Source organism: Rhynchophorus ferrugineus, unplaced genomic scaffold (genome assembly GCF_030347505.1).
Source record: "Rhynchophorus ferrugineus isolate W39M unplaced genomic scaffold, kcgeb_rfMv2 rfM6, whole genome shotgun sequence".
Lineage (NCBI taxonomy): Eukaryota > Metazoa > Arthropoda > Insecta > Coleoptera > Curculionidae > Rhynchophorus > Rhynchophorus ferrugineus.
In genome coordinates this window covers 3,313,513-3,330,117 of record NW_027472585.1, presented here as the reverse complement: position 1 = coordinate 3,330,117, position 16,605 = coordinate 3,313,513, and the positions used below count along the sequence as shown (strand labels likewise).

Genomic DNA, 16,605 nt, shown 5'->3' with positions numbered 1-16,605 from the left:
TTCCTTCCATCCTTATTAGCGACGTCGCCGCGTGCCGTTTTCTTTCTTTATCCGTTGCCATTATTTCATAATAGTTGCGAAGCGGCGTTCTTGACCCAGTAACAGTGGCCTAGATGGATTCGGTCAGGGGGTGGGGCGTGAGGGGAGGGCAGGGACGCCAGCCTCGGGCGCTAGCTTCTTGCACGACGCGTTAGCCGTTTGATAACTCGCGAGCGATGTCGTAAACAATGTAATGTTTGTTGGTTTATGGACTCTCGCGTTGCGAAAGGCAGACCGACGGATTACTTCAAAGATAGGCAGCGATATCAAAGCTGGGACTTATCCGTCCTGGAACTTGTTCGGTTGTTTGTTGTTTATAACCGAGCAGGATACGTCTTTTATGTTGTATCTCCTTATCCTCATGTATTTATAACTAGTTTAACGGTACTGTACAGTTTACAAGCCCCCTTTATAACTCAGTTCGAATTAATATCGTCATAAAAATTATAGGAATCTTGGAATACAACACGAATAACTTTATTTAGACTAGGTGATTTGTTTCCCAACAAACAGCATATCATATATCATAATTTTAAGGACATTGTTGTTGTGGCGTTATTTTTCAAGCATTTAAGGCAAATATTTTTGGTTTAACTGCAAAATCATAAGAGGGTTGATATACGAGACGTGAAGGTTCAAATAAAATTAATTATTTTCCAAAGGATTCTGCAGAAAACTTCCTACATTAAGGTTCTGAACACATGATTATTATTATAGATCCAAACGTGGAAGATCATTGCTTATGATGCATTGATTATGATTAAAATGCAATTCCTAATAAGTAGTGTTTATTATATTATATGGACCTACTGCTTAACGTGGGGTCCAAACCATTAAGCCCATCGACTGGCGAGTGACTAACTTGGGAGATCATCCCAGAAGACATCCGGTCTTACCCAGCCTGGTTACTGGCGTGACTGGGGTCAGTTTCCTTGTCAGATTTTACACTTTTGTCATTTAGACAATCACAACCATAAATTTACGACCATGACCCATCAGAAACGCCGTCCTGTCGCCTTGACCACTGCACTAAACATATCAAATTTCGAGTAAAATAAATATTCTTTGGAACTTATTCTACTTTTCTTGATTTAATCAAAAATCAACACTAATGAAGACTATTACATGGTTATGTAGCCTTATGATGACCATATTCCTAAGTTAACTTGTTAAAACTTGTATGCGTTGGTTTAGTTGATTTAATAATGGCTTTGAGCTAATTCGATAATGCTTAATTAATGGATTTCGAGAGTAACAGCAAGGTTGCCCATATTCAACAATTCATCATTACACACATCACTATCTCACTCGACTTAGAATTGTTTCTTCCACCATCGCATCTACCAGACCTTGTTTCATTTGAATTCGACTTATTTTTCTCGATATTTCACATACTTCCCATAAAGCATACATGAATTGTTCAAGAAATAGCAAAAACAGTTTAATCTCAAAAAAATTTGAGAAGAAAAACTTTTTCTTGAGACAAATTATTAACAAACAATCTCAGGTACATTTCGGTTTGGTAATAAAACAAAGAGAGAGAGAGAGATAGAGAGAGAGAGAATATAAGACAGATACGTTAATGCTAGCCGATTACAAATAATCGAACACAATATAAATATTCATCCTCATTAAAATCATTTATGTTGGAATATCGAGGGTAAGCATTCAATACAGGCGACGATAGTTTTTTAGTGTGGATTCGGACCGGCCCCTTAATTTCCATAAATTAATCAGTTTCTCGTGTTTGTTAGTAAAACGTCTTCTAAGGTAATTTATGTAATGCCAGGTTCGGCGTTCGAGCTAATCATTGTTTGTCTTAAATAAATGTGTGTCATGGTGGACTGGTCGCTATATGGGATCACGTAATATCTCATGAAATTTCATAACAGAACTGTTCGCCGTTAATATATGTATTAGATCGTGTAATGTGAAATGTCGAGTTTTTTCGACGGTGTTTTGGTAACATTTCGGACGACATAACCTTAAATTAAAACACGTAAAAGCAATATTTTAAATTAATATTAAGTACTTGTTATCGGCTACATAGATAAGATGGAATCATATTTGAAAATTTACTAGATAATCTTAAAAGTGATATTTGAAGTAGTATTCTGGTCTAGAAAAAAGCTTAACCTTTTATGAAGATTTTTTAATAATTTATATTACAGAGCTATGAATAATGATAAAATAGAATCAGTGATGACAAAATAATAGAAACTATTTTCGGTTCATACAACTGTTGTATAGTTCTTTCAACAAAACAGCCAATGCACGTCATCAACACCGTCGAACGTATTGTCAAATTCAGTTTATAAAAACGTAAAATCCTTTTTAAACTCGGACCATTTTTCTTTCACATTTTACTAATTAGCATTAGCCCAGTTAAAAAGAGACACAATGAAGTCTGATGCGTCAGAACGTGTAACCAAATCGCTCTATAAATTCAATTTATGTTGGTACTGGAGACCGTTGTGATATGTCAACGTAAATACAATAAAACATCTCTAACCTATAAACTATTGTAGCTGTTTAATCAACCGTGGTTTAAGTCCTTCAATAAATATGCATTAGATATACCTTTATGTTAAAATAAATTATATTTTACAACGTTATTTTTATTTCATTATTTTATTTACATTAATACTTCGTTGTCAGAGTCAAAATAGTTTTCGTTTATTTTTAATTTGGTGCGGCAACGTTGCATTCTACATTTTGATGACGTGCATTGGCTGTTTTATGCTTTATTGGAAGGACTATATGTGAGTTGCATGAACATACCTTCAGTCAAAAAATATATGTATATAGAAAAAGAAATCAAATATCTGAAGATAAATCTTTAAAATTAATGTCTATATATTGAGTTATATTATATATTGAATATAGTTTAAAAGTAAACAAAGGTTCTGAATCTACAGATTTATTGATATTTTTCTTGGTTTCTCAAAATAATGAACGTTTACATTGTAGTACGGGACTCTTTATATGCAATAAAATTAAATTGAAAATCAATCTCGTACATACCGATCTTTTAATAGCGCTAAAACTGTTTCCAAGAAATATATAGACGAAGTATGAAAAGTAAAAGACTCGTGCCGCATACTATTCAACTGCGACCAAGATTTGATTGACAAGAAAATCCGACATTTTACATCATCGCGCGACCTGATTTCTGGTTGCAGCAACGAGCAGGATCGAAACTAATTGTTTGTTCGGCTGACACTACAGCGGGCTCATTTTAACCGACCAAGGTCGTATGGGCAGTTAAGCTTTTAAAGGAGTCAGGGGTGTGAAAGAAAATTGGGCCCGCCATATGTTCGCGATAAATGGCACTCTCCGATTTTCAAATAGTTCCTTAATTGCTAAACTAGGTTCACGAAACGGAAATATAGAATGCGAGCTTAAACGGGCACACCCGTAACCATGTTTTATACGTCTGAGTCACTAGAGGGCCGAAGGTAAAAAATTACAGATTTCTTTTCTTGAAAAAGGTTTGAAAAGTCAAAATTAAACATGTTTCTCCGATGCTTTTGAAACAAGCGAATCTATGCTTTCAACTTCATGCTGATAAGAACCAGAGAGTATAACACTAGAAAAGAACTAAGTGTACATGTGGTGAAAACGTAAACAAGTATTGTTATATATATTTTTATGATTCTATTATTCTGTTATATTAACTAAATGTTATTTAGCCAGGAACTTATTTTAATTTGTTTGTGCGCGAAGTTATCATTGACTTTTTTGAAATAATGTACAAAAACAAATTTAACGAAAATCCTCATTCAGATGTTATGTCAGTAGATGGTGATCTTTTTTAAAACAATGAATTGTGTACAACATCCTGAGCGAAGGTAATATAATATTAAGAATAATCTCCCCATATAATATAAGTATCTTAAAAAGTAGCCATATTTTTAACATTTAATATTAAATACCAAAGTGCACGAAAGATTTAAAATTTATGACTAATTTTAAAGGTTTATTAAAAATAATTATAAAAGGTTTTTTTTATAATGCTTAAAAAATAAGTTTTTTGAAAAAATATGGAAAAATAACGAACAGAAATATTGATAATTTTTCAGCCTTCCTAATTCTAATTCTGTTTTGTGATTAAAACTACAACACTGGACTGATTTTACCGAATTAGATTAGTCGATAAATTAGTACCGTGTCGAATTGTCCCGTCCAAAAATGAGCATGAGGCGGCATCTATTCGGAAACGCGATAACTAGTGGGAAGTGATTGTGCCATCTCGCGTCGTGTAATAGTAACTGCAAGCGTTTTTCGGCTCGCCAACCAGCCTCGTTAAATTATTCAAAACGCCGCTCAATTTGGTAAACGAAAAATTGCTCAATAGTCGAGGTTCTCGATATTACCGCGTTCAAGTTGGCTTAGTATTTAGGACGTGGACAATGTTGCGCACACATACCCGCTGTAGGTGAAATAATCGATCTGTCCCATATTTCCGTCAGAGGTCCGTGGGTACAATTACGACAGATAATTCGTCTGTTGTTTTTTTGTCGTTGTGAGTCAAAAAAACCAGACGGAAACGATCACAGATCTTAACGACGTCAATTTCGTGATTGTGAATCACCGCGAAGAACAAGAACAAGAGAATCCGAACGATGATTAATACATTTCTTGATTGGTTACAAAAAGATAATAGCTCGGTTAGTTTTGTAAATATTTCCATAATTATAAAATGAATTTTGAGAAAGTTAAGTGATTCGGTATAAAATGTCAACATTTCATTCTTTATTTATTCGAATTGAACAATTGAAGCTCATAATTGATTAAGCTAATACATAGGAAACTACGAACTTAAATAGGTGAAACATAACTATGTTCTTTAAGATATGTAAAACCAATAATGAATGTAATTACAGCTTTAAATTTTAGACATGGAAATCTAAAGAGAACCTTGATTAATAAATAAATACAACTACTGACAAAATATGCAGTCTTATCTAAACTTGATTGAACAATGAATATTACTTACTTTTAAGCAACCGCAACCCAAGTTAATAAGCAAAATTATTAAAAAATGGCATTATAAAACTTATTAACTTGATTAATACAGCATTTCGACTTTTAAACTCTTCGAACAGAATGTGTAAAGTGAAACAAGAGAAAACATATTCTACAATGAAAAAAGCTAAAGCAGGTGTGCCACAGGGAAATGTAATGGGGCCAATTCTTTACCTATTTTACACATGTGATATATCACAAATGGAAAATATCACCTACATTTTCTAATAACACTGCAATAATTGGAGACCGTTCGAGACAACAGATATCAGAACATTACAACAGGTGAGTAACAATATAAGCATATAATAGTGAGTATATAATAACAGGTGAATCTTGATGCAAAACTTCGTTGGAAGTAGCACATTTAAACAAAAAATTGGAATTAAAATGTAGAAAAATATATTGGTTACTGAGAAAATCAAGAGTACTAGACTAGTAACAATATATTAATAATAATAATAATAATAATAAATATTAAGAAAAAATCGGTTTCATTTTATACATGAATATTTTAAAACTGTTAAATAGAAAAATCTACCAGTTACTAATCACTAAAAAAAGAATTTAAACATATCGGACAAGCTTTAATTGATAAAGCTATTGATGAGGACAGAAATGTTATGATGTCATGAACTAAATGAAGATGCATGTGTGACGCTAACAGATATTTCCGTTCTTAGTAACTCACTTTTGATACAAATAGAACGAGAAAAAGCACAGAAATATCGGGATTTATCGAGTAAACAGCTAACCTCGCTCTGAAATTAGCATTTAAAAATGTTACTGATAATACTATATGCATTGGGAATCATTTCATCCATGTTTGGTAGGTATTCTACTCAATTGCATTGGAAAACTCGCAGGCGAACGCCATATCGGGATGTTATACAATACTTAGCCGATGTCTCAATAAAATCTAGGCTTGAAATGACTTTTAGGTTATACGAGTATTCAGAATTGTTTTTTGTCGCTTTCGACGATTTTATTGTGTTTAATATAGTGTTTTTGTCTTTAAAACCGGACATTCCATACGATGAGAAGGAGGTAAAATAGTTGGAGGATACAAAGACAAGCGATAATTATAGGGAGTTGAGGGAACGATTCATACGAGTTAAATTCTATGATCATAATCAATCTCTCGCAGACTTATTTCTGTTGTCGTCGGATTGAACCCTCTTATAATTATTCAGCCCAAACCTTACTCTAATAGAAAAAGAAAGATTTTTTTTTTTTTTTTTTTTTTTTTTTATAATTATATACATTGTTACTAGTCGTTGCCGACTAACCTACAATTTGTCCTTATAATAGCTTAAATCTAGGTATATATCTAATAGGACTCATCAGTCCTACATAGTCTCTAACATAATAATAATTGTTTTAACACTTTGAGTTTTTTCTAATGCACCTCACTGCACTACACTACAACACACTACACAAGTTCAAATGGTTTGGTCCTTTTGAGTCTGCGTCCGGTTTTGGTGTTGTCCAAGAGTTGTAATACTTCGAAATTAACATGAGAGTGAAGTCTCTCCTCATGTCTCTTTGCAATTCTTTTAATTTCTTGATTGACAGTCGGTATCTGAAGATCTCGATGTAAATAAATGGTCCGGTAATATCTGGGTGCACCTACGATGCTTCTTAGGACTTTGTTCTGGAAAACTTGTATTAGATTTATGTTGCTTTTTGCGGAACATCCCCATAATTGTATTCCGTATGTCCATATAGGTTTTAATATTTGTTTATATAGAAGTAATTTATTATGTATAGTTAATTGAGATTTTCTTCCAATTAGCCAATACATTTTTCTATATTTTAACTCAAGTTCTTTTCTTTTCTTTTTGACATGTTCCTTCCACCGTAGTTTTGCATCAAGTGTCATTCCGAGATACTTAGCATTATTGCTGTATGGTATGACAGTGTGGTTTATGGTCAATGGTGTAAGCGCGGCCTGTTTATAGGTGAATTGAACATGCACAGATTTGTTTTGGTTAATTTGTATTTTCCAGATTTGGGTCCATTTATTTATAGCGTCAGTAGCCTGTTGTAGGTTTCTGGTTGCATCTTCGCTATTGTTTCCGACAGCAAGAATAGCAGTATCATCAGCAAATGTAGCCATTGTAATGTTTTCGATTTGTGGTATATCACATGTATAAAGTAGGTACAGAATTGGCCCCAGTACACTTCCTTGTGGTACACCTGCTTTAGCTTCTTTTATTGTAGAGTAAGCTTCCTCTTGTTTCACTCTAAACATTCTGGCTGTGATGTAGGATTTTAATAGTTCGGTGTGTTGCTTCGGTAATATTTTCTGTAGCTTATGGACGAGGCCTTTGTGCCATACCTTGTCGAAAGCTTGTGCTACATCTAAGAATACAGCTGAGCATACTTTATTATCTTCATAGGCTTTTTCAATAACATCTGTTATTCTATGCACTTGATCAATCGTTGAATGTTTGGTAATAAACCCAAACTGGTGTGTTGGTATTAGGTTTTTTCTCTCTATAATTGGTTTTAATCTTTTCAAGAGGAGCTTTTCAAATACCTTAGCTATCATCGGTAACAGTGAGATAGGTCGATAAGCTTTTATATCATTTGGTGATTTTCCAGGTTTTGGAACCATTATTATTTCAGCCATTTTCCAAACGTCTGGGACATATTTCAGTCGAAATGCTGCATTGATTAAGTTAGTGAGCTTTATAATACCCTTTCTTGGCAGATTGTGCAGCAATTGCCCTGTTATTAAATCATAGCCTGGTGATTTATTTGGCTTGATGTTTGTTTTAATAACGTTGGTGACTTCTTTCGGAGTTGTTAATTGAATTGTCGAATTTTCGCCGTCTATGTCCGGTAAAGTATGTTCAATTTCACTTTCGTTTGGTTTGAAAGTTTTCTCTAAATGGTCAGCGAATGCTTCTGCTTTCTCCAGGTTGCTGCGTGCCCAACTTCCATGCATGTTTCTTATCGGAGGACTATGTAGACAGGATCGTTTTAGGTATTTAGTGGCTTTCCAGAGCGAATAGTCTGTGTTCTTGTCGTCTGTTAAATTTCGTAGATAGTTATTTATGGAATTGTTTTTAATTTCCAAAATTTCCCTCTTCAACCTTTGTGTTATGTTGTTTAAGATATTCTTATTTTCAGGTGTTCTATTTTGCTGCCATTTTTTCCGTAGTTTTCGTTTTTCAGCTACCATTTCCTTGATTTCTTTCGGGTAATTTATTCCTTTGGTTGAAGTTTTAATTTCTGGAGTGTTATTCCAAGCAGCCTGTTGGATGTCTGCAACGAATTTTTCGGTTTCATAATTTAATTGGTCTTCTGTCTTAAGGGGAACATTTAGTTGAATTCGATTGTTTATTTCTTCAACAAATCCTTCCCAGTCTGTCCTCTTGTTGGTTAATGTTGGATTTTGTTGTTTTCTTATAATGTTTTCACTCAGCGTCAAAATCACAGGTGTGTGATCTGAACTTAAGTCAAAATTTTCTTCAACTTCCATGTAGTTAGTGGTTATGTTTCTAGCTATAAAGAAGTCTAACAGGTCTGGAGTTTTCTCTGGATCGGTAGGCCAATAAGTTGGTTTTCCTGTCGACATGTAACTGCACCCTAGCTCAGCAGCTGCTTTATGTAATTCATTACCTTTAGTTGTCGTCATTCTAGATCCCCATCTTGTATTTTTAGCATTGAAATCACCACCGATTATAAATTTTTCTCCTAGGTTGTTTAGAACATTCAAGTAATTTTCTTTTTTTTGGTTGTATCTTGGAGGGCTATATATGGAAGCTAATGTAACCCTGTATTTGCTAGATATAACAGTTACTGCCGTTACCTGATTTTCTGCTAAACTGAGTCCGGGTTCTTGATGATGGCATATATTATTTTTTATTATTATTGCACTTCCTCCTCTTGCTGTGTTAGCTGGATGAATGGTGTGGTAAAAGTGATATCCTCTAAATTTAATAAAGGATTCCTTTGTCAAATGGGTTTCAGATATTAAGCAAATATCTATTTTTTGCAATTCTAGGAATACTTGTAGGTCAGCGTGATGTTTCTGAATCCCATTAGCATTCCAAATTGCGATGCGGATGTCTTTACTTGCCATTTTTAGTTCTTGAGGCCACCGCCCTATTGTTTTCGAGTTTAAGTAATCTTTCAGAAAACGATTCAATAATCTTTTCCTGGTTGTCCAGCTTTGCTATAAGTTTCAATAGCAGTTCGTTGGTTGTAACGTCTTCTTTTTTTGTTTCTTTTTGAGCGGTTTGGTTTATGCTTTGAGCATAGGTCATTTCATCGTTGACTTCGTTGTACATTTTTGGTTGTTTATTTTGAGTCACTGTTTTTTGCTCTTTAGCCTGACTGATTTTATTTCTTCTCTCTTGGAATGTTTTCGCAACTACGCATCCTCTGTAGCTTGCTGGATGCGCTTCATTGCAATTCGCACATTTCGCTTTTGTTCCTTTGGGTTTTTTGCATTCTCCCGTGATGTGTTTTCCTGAGCATTTTACACACCTTGGTTCCCTTTTACAGAATTTTTGTGTGTGTCCATGTAATTGGCATCTCTTGCACTGTGGCACAAGATTTGCCTTTCTAAGAGGTTCTATTTTTACTTCGACTCCTAGAATTTGTTTAATTTCATAAATTGCTTTTATGTCCGTGTTATGTTGGAATGATAACATAAACAGTGGTAAAGGCTTCTTCTGGACAACTATTTCTCCATTGTTATTTTTATTTCGTTCTTTTTTCAGGATATTTGTGACGTCAGTACATTTAAGTCCATTTTTTATTAACTCTTCCACTATTTTAGTAGTTTTAGCTGTCGGTGGAAGCCCTCTTGCCATTACTTTAATGTCTCTGGTTTGCTTATCTTCATACGAGTGCCATTGTAATTTTAGGAATTCCAAGCACTCAGCAATTTTCGTAAAAGTTTTACGACATTCGGCGTTTAATTTGATTTGTCCATTGTTTAATGTTGTTGCTCTAAATAGTATATTATTTGTTTTCATTGTTTCATATAGCAAGTCAAAGTCTGTGACATTACTTACTATAATTGGAGGTGGTCTCGGCACTTTTATTTCTTTATTCAATTCTTGTGCTTTAATGGTTTTTGGTTGTTGTGGTGAAGCTTCAGGTGTATAGTTTGCTTTTCGTTTCTTATTTCTTTTAACTGTTATCCAGCCTACTTCTTTTTGCAATTCTTCCTCGTCTGTTTCATAGTTTACAGGCAATTTGTTTTCAGTGCACTGGTTCACTACGGGAATGCTAGTTGGATTGTATGTGTTTTGGTTTTTTATTAGGAGTTGTAGTGCATCTAATTGTTTTTGCATATTTGTTAGTGCAATTTCCAGATTCCGTCGGGCTGTTTTTTCGTTAATATACGCATTATAGAGAGCTTGCTCATTTTGCGTTCTCTTATGGTTTTCTTGACAAAAGATTTGATTCTGTTGTGCCAGATGAGCTTCACCTGACGTTGAGGATTGTGTTTCCATCTCATTTAGTCTCTGGTTCTCTCTATCAATCATTTTTATTTAATGAATAGTTTAATTCACGTTTTTACAAAAATTTCAGTACCGGTATTTGTTTCAGAACCGTTATAACGCCGCATTTGTGGTACAGATGATGCACCTCCGACCCTTAACAGCCCCCAAAATTTTACCTTTGTTACTTTATTGCAGTGACCATCGTTTTAAACACATTTTCACTAAACATTTAACGCGCAGTTTTAACACTGTTATTGTCGTCACGGTTTTTACTTATTTTTTAAAATCGCATTTGTGGCACAGGTAGTACACTTTCAAATTTATTACACTGACCGTCGCTCCAAACACGTCTTTACTCTACGAAGGTCGAACGACAACTCAGAAAAAGAAAGATGATAATATTTCCCCCTACATGGGTATGAGCAATAGGGAGGAGACTGAGAGTTACTTTTGATTCATTGCACTATGTCTCTGGTAAAGGTTCTGGTGATGAGATAGAGATCAATGTGGATGGATATGTTCTTGATAGGAAGTTGAGAGCGGACGGCAAACTTCGCCGTGATATCTGTTTGTTAATTCCCAAGTATGACAAAGTGAGAGATACGATGATCATAGAAGACTTAGGGATTTGGAGACTAGGGCATGACTCTACTTCCGTTCTAGGAAGCAATCCAGAAAACTGTAGCAGTCAGAAAGGACGTGCCATTTTCTGTAAGGTTGGGTAGGCTTGGTGTAAAGCGTACAGTTTAGCAGAGAGTATAATTTCCTGTTCAACGAGCCTGAAAAGGCAAGTTTGCCCATCTTGTATTGGATTTGGGGCCATCAGTATAATGTACCTGTGCTCCAGACAGAGGGAGAGTAGCTTAAAAAACCTCGCTCTCGTAAAAAAGGGAGTGTGATTCCTCTTAGAATATAGACGGAGAGTAAATAGCAGTAGTAAATAAAAGGAACTAAATCCAGTTTCGCAGAGTAAGTCAAATATTATGGAGGAGGTGCTGGGTACACGGATAGAGAGGACTCAGTATTGTTAATTTTTTTATTCACGCCATGGTTATTGTAACTGATATAACAATATTATTCTAACATGTGCTAATACTGACCTTGAGATCTTTGAAAAAGATAGAATTCCTCGCCCAATCCACTTGGGAGAACAGGTTCTGGTCTAAAACTTTACACATGAGTTCGAAAAGGTCCACCTCGCACTGATTGTACGTCTGGCTCTGCAAGAGTCCGTACAGGGAATTCTGCCACTCGCGATCGTCGATAGCCTGAACGAAATCCCGTATAAGGGGCGACACTTTGCCCTGCGGGGCACCCGGTACCACGGTCTCGAACTGAAACGTTTTAGGGCTGAGCGAATGGGGCGACGTCGTGGTGGAATTCGCGGGGCCCCATAACTTTTGCTCGATACCGGGGTTCTGGACGGCTCCGCCGCCAGGCACTCCGACGATCTGGAGGGCGGGCTGCTGGGAACCGGCTGGAAGTTGCATCTGAGAGCTCACCTGGCCTAACGCCACGGCGATGGGTGATGGTGACGAGTCCGGAGACGACGTCAACGATGACACCTAGAGCGAAACGAAAGTGTAACGTCGTACTGGTGACGAAGATCACGGAACTCACCTGAGGTATTTGTATTTCTTGTTTTATGTGGATATTGGCGAATGGAGATGTTCCTGGTTGGTTGTTGTACATAGCGTCGGCACCTGCCAGTTGTCCGCCTGCCCTCAATGTTTGTGCGGCTAACTGTCTCTGGCGCATGATCTGTAACTTTCTCGCTCTATCCCTTTTATACATGGGACCAAATTTGTTGCGACCACCCCTCATTCGATCCGCACGTACAGCTATAGAAGAAAAAACGAAGATACTCAGTTGGTTTTAACCATAGATTAATAAACTCATCGATATCAATACGGAGCTGGATATTATATTTCATTTAAAACATTGGCAAGTTGGCTATTTTGTAATTTCAAATCTCAACCTAACGTTGAGTGTTGATTACTCGTGACTATTAGCTTTCACAGCTTCCAAAAACTTAAAAACAAAAAAACTTAAAAACTTTAAAACAGCCAAATGCAGTTTGTAAATGTAAAATTTGTTTTAAACTGGGAGCGAATTTTTTTCTCATTTTACCCTAGTTAAAACGAGACAGAATGCTCTCTGATGTGTTGGAACATGTAACCCAATCAATTTGTAAAATTCTCAAAGTATTACAGTAACGTGCTGACGTTATAAATTTCGATGATGTGCATTATTCTCTTTATTGGATAGATTATAACATGCCACGGAGGTAACCAAGGTACAGTACATATAATAAACTCTAAATTAAAGAGGTATTCTAGTCCAGAAACGTGAAACAATCAGTCATATTTTCAAAGCTGAACCCTTTAAGAACATGCCCTTAAGAGGAGTTTTCAAAATTTAAATTATTTTCGGAAATATAGCTGCTTTACTGACGCGGCATCTAAAAACGTAAGTTTGAACGCCTTTTTCTCGAAACTACTTTATATATCTCAAGTTCTACTGAACCGATATACCTGAAATTTGGTCTAAGAGTTCTCTATACATTCTACTATCGTATCAAAATAAAGAAAATTTTTTTTCGTGAAAATATTCGAAACTATATATATAATAACTATTCGAAAAAACGATAATTTTTTTAGTATTTTTCTTTTTTATGTTTTAGAGTCTCCTTTTACCAACTAGGGTTTATCTGGTTTGGATCTACTGTTTAACCTGGGCTCTGAACTTTTTTTTACATTACATTTACATTCCTAAAGAGTTAAGCATTGAAAATATGAAAAAGAAACCTTTTTTCAAATTTCTAGACTAGATACAGTAAAATAGTCCATATTACATAAATCCGTGTTCATAACATACGCTTATTGCCTGGTCATAATGCAGAACTCACTTGGAGTAATAAAAAAACGAAAGAGAAACTATTTTGAGAAAGAGAAATCAAAATATGTCGAAACTCATCGCTTTCGATTTTTGGAGGCGGCCTATAAAAACCTATACGAAACAGTCTCAACAATCGACAACGAAAAAAAATCAGTTCCCCAAAGACCAAAAATCGGTTCGCTCGCTTTATTACGGACACGAAAAATGCCGAGAGGGACCCCTTTCGAAGGAACCACGGTCTGCTGCCTGTGATGATGGCGAACTCCGCTATACGATATTTATTTAATTTTTTTCCACAGAAATCTCATTGATGAGGAATCAAGACAACGCATATATCATCTGGGTAAACGTTCTTATTATTAATAAGATTTTATTTTTAACTGCCAAGTTACACGGAACCTGTAGTGGACTTCACACAGCTTTAGTGACTGGAAAAAATAGAATTTTGATTTCAATGACGACAAGCGTTCGTTGAAAAGACCCAACAACACGGTGGACTTGCGGCGAATGATTCTAGATAATCAAATGAGTTATCTGCTTATTAGAAATAAGTATAACAGAAAATGGTAAATTAAATGAACCAAACAAATACTACTTTTCATTTTTACGCTGAAAAAACTGATTTGAATTCGAGGTATAACCACATTAATTAATTAATATCAGTCTTTATCAATATAAATAAAAATAAAAAGCCGAAATGTCAGTAGGTGCATAACTTAAAAACTTAAGCACCTACTTGGATAATTCCTTTTTTGTTCTACTCTTTATTGTTAGCACAAGGTTTTATAGAAAAAACATTAAAAATTACGAAAAAATTACATTCAAATCTCATAATATAAAGAGAGCGATACTAGGCATCAATCTTGATTAAATTTTTTGTGGTGTCCAATGTTTTTTTATCTTTTAAAATTTTTTCGATTATAAGAACGCTACTAGTTCCTTCTCTTTATACATTTCAAACATTATATCTAATTATAACGAGAGTATCTTAACTACTTTGAAACCACAGAAGAAATAAATATTGCCCATCGACGTATAAAGCATAAATAATAACAGCGTCTTTAAATATAGAGTAAAAAATAGTAAGACATATAATGGTACTGTTATTCATTATGAAATTTAGTATTGTGCCTCATTTGAGTAAATATATTCGTTTCAAAATATAGAAATTAAAGGCGAAAAATCATAATCTAGGTTATGTATCATGACGCAGCAGCGTCCCGTAAGACGTCATTGGTTCATTGAGACTTTTTTGACAAATCGAAGAGTAATTTAAAGGTTATGTTTCGAACAAGAGAAGAAAACAAATAGACAGTTATAAATGTTAAATTTTGCAATGGGGAAGACCAGTATAGTTCCAATCATAGTCCAGCCAATCATAGCGCACCTATTAAATCAACAGTATAAAAACAAAACCATTATTTAGGTCATCGTAGCCGCATCATATACTACTATAGACATTATTTACTAGCATTGGAGCTCGCAGTTTGGCATCTAAAAAAACCACAATGCATCGCCGATGATTATAACCAGTCAACCATACGAATTATACTCCCACGCAATGCGAATCGATCGTTGCGAGTAGTATTTGAGGATGTCCTCGTTTACCTCAAGGCCAAAGGCGCCATCGAACGCTTAAACTTACGCTGTTCGTGTATTTTTCAGAAATACACTCGTCCGATTTTATAGTGTTCTATCGCAATGTGTTATATCTATGACAAGGTCGGTTTAGTTTGACGAGATCCCGATACGTTGGGTAGGAAGGAAGTAATTTTCGGTTTTGGAAACTGTTTTTTTTTTAATTAATGGGAATTCTTTCCTTTTATTTGTTATTTGGGAGATACTTCTGTTGTATACGAGCTCAGGTAACCAAAGGATTGATTCATCACATCGAATGCTCAATTGCATTAAAAAAGTCAGTTTTCCTTTGAGGTCTTTCAATGAATGCTAAATGTAGCAATCAAAGAAGGATAATTTTCTATTCACACTATAACTAAAATTATTCTTTGACGATAATAATTACTCCCTCTAATAGTTCACTATTTTCTGTATTTTGTTATAGTTCTTTACATATCTATATTATACTAGAAATCTAAGTCATACTAGTAATCTAGTTAGTGCTCATGTTGTAATAACATACGCATTTCATTCATTTTATTTACTTTGTTAAAGTTACTTACTCTGTATAATTATGTTTGACAGTTTAAATAAAGTTGCTGGTGAAACTGAAAAACAATGTTAATGAAAATTAACGCAACACTACAGTGATTCTTCTTATTTTTAATGAACTGTAAACAAATTATATTGGAATAAATCAATGTTTCCTTAGATCAAAATGTTGTCCATATTTTTTTTCAGTGATTTAACAAGTGATGATCAAAACTATAACAGTTTACTATAACAACTATACAGACAACTTGATTAAATGTTGTTAACCGCTTATTTATTTCAATTTAAAACAGAATTGTATAGTGTGAGCCTTAAAAACTGCGAACATTAATTTTGAAAGAAAATATCGAATATTTTAAGGCAAAAGAATCGAAATTTCTGGACAAGGTCGCCGTTTTCGATGTGTAGGGATCGATAGAACGTCGAGTTCTTAACCCGACGAATTTCCTGCCACGCTGACCTGTACAAGAACGATCTGCTAGAGCCCGAATCGACTTTCTCTGGCCTTGAATGCGACCAGTTGCGTAACAAGGCGGCTGTGCCATTGAGAGTCGGGTCTATTAATAGACACAGGGAGAGACCAGAAGCCTCGGTTCGCAGAACGACCTCCTAGCACGGCGGGCCTCAGGAGCAGCTGTAGATTTCGTTGTTTCCATTATCGTGTTGGATTTTCAACAGCATACGACGTTAAAGTTCACCCTATATAAAGGATACATTAGATAGGATATATTAGAGTTCTGTCATTTTGTTTTATTAACAAACACTTAAGTTATTAATTAACATTTAACTTCTTCTTTTTACATAATTTTTGAGCCATGTATATTTTTGACTCTATGAGTTGATGTTGATGAGTTCCACCTTTTGATTATTAAAGTTGTGGAAAAAGCTAAATTATCACTCATTAGAAATTATCATGATATGCTTTATGCTGTTAATTGACTTGTAATATCTTTTATACCAGGGTTTACTTACAAATTAATAGATAGTCTAGATAATTTAAACA

General features: G+C 34.8%; 1 protein-coding gene across 3 annotated transcripts in view; it reads right to left on the bottom strand.

Moving 5' to 3' along the window:
• Positions 1-16,605, bottom strand: part of ftz-f1 (ftz transcription factor 1) — a 228,197-nt gene that overhangs the window by 8,463 nt on the left and 203,129 nt on the right. For all 3 annotated transcript variants that reach the window (XM_076408309.1, XM_076408310.1, XM_076408308.1), the window contains 2 exons: positions 12,156-12,376; positions 11,636-12,100 (listed from right to left, as the gene is read on the bottom strand). In XM_076408309.1, the coding sequence (XP_076264424.1) occupies positions 11,636-12,100; positions 12,156-12,376 (686 nt within the window). The remainder of the gene's footprint in view (positions 1-11,635; positions 12,101-12,155; positions 12,377-16,605) is intronic.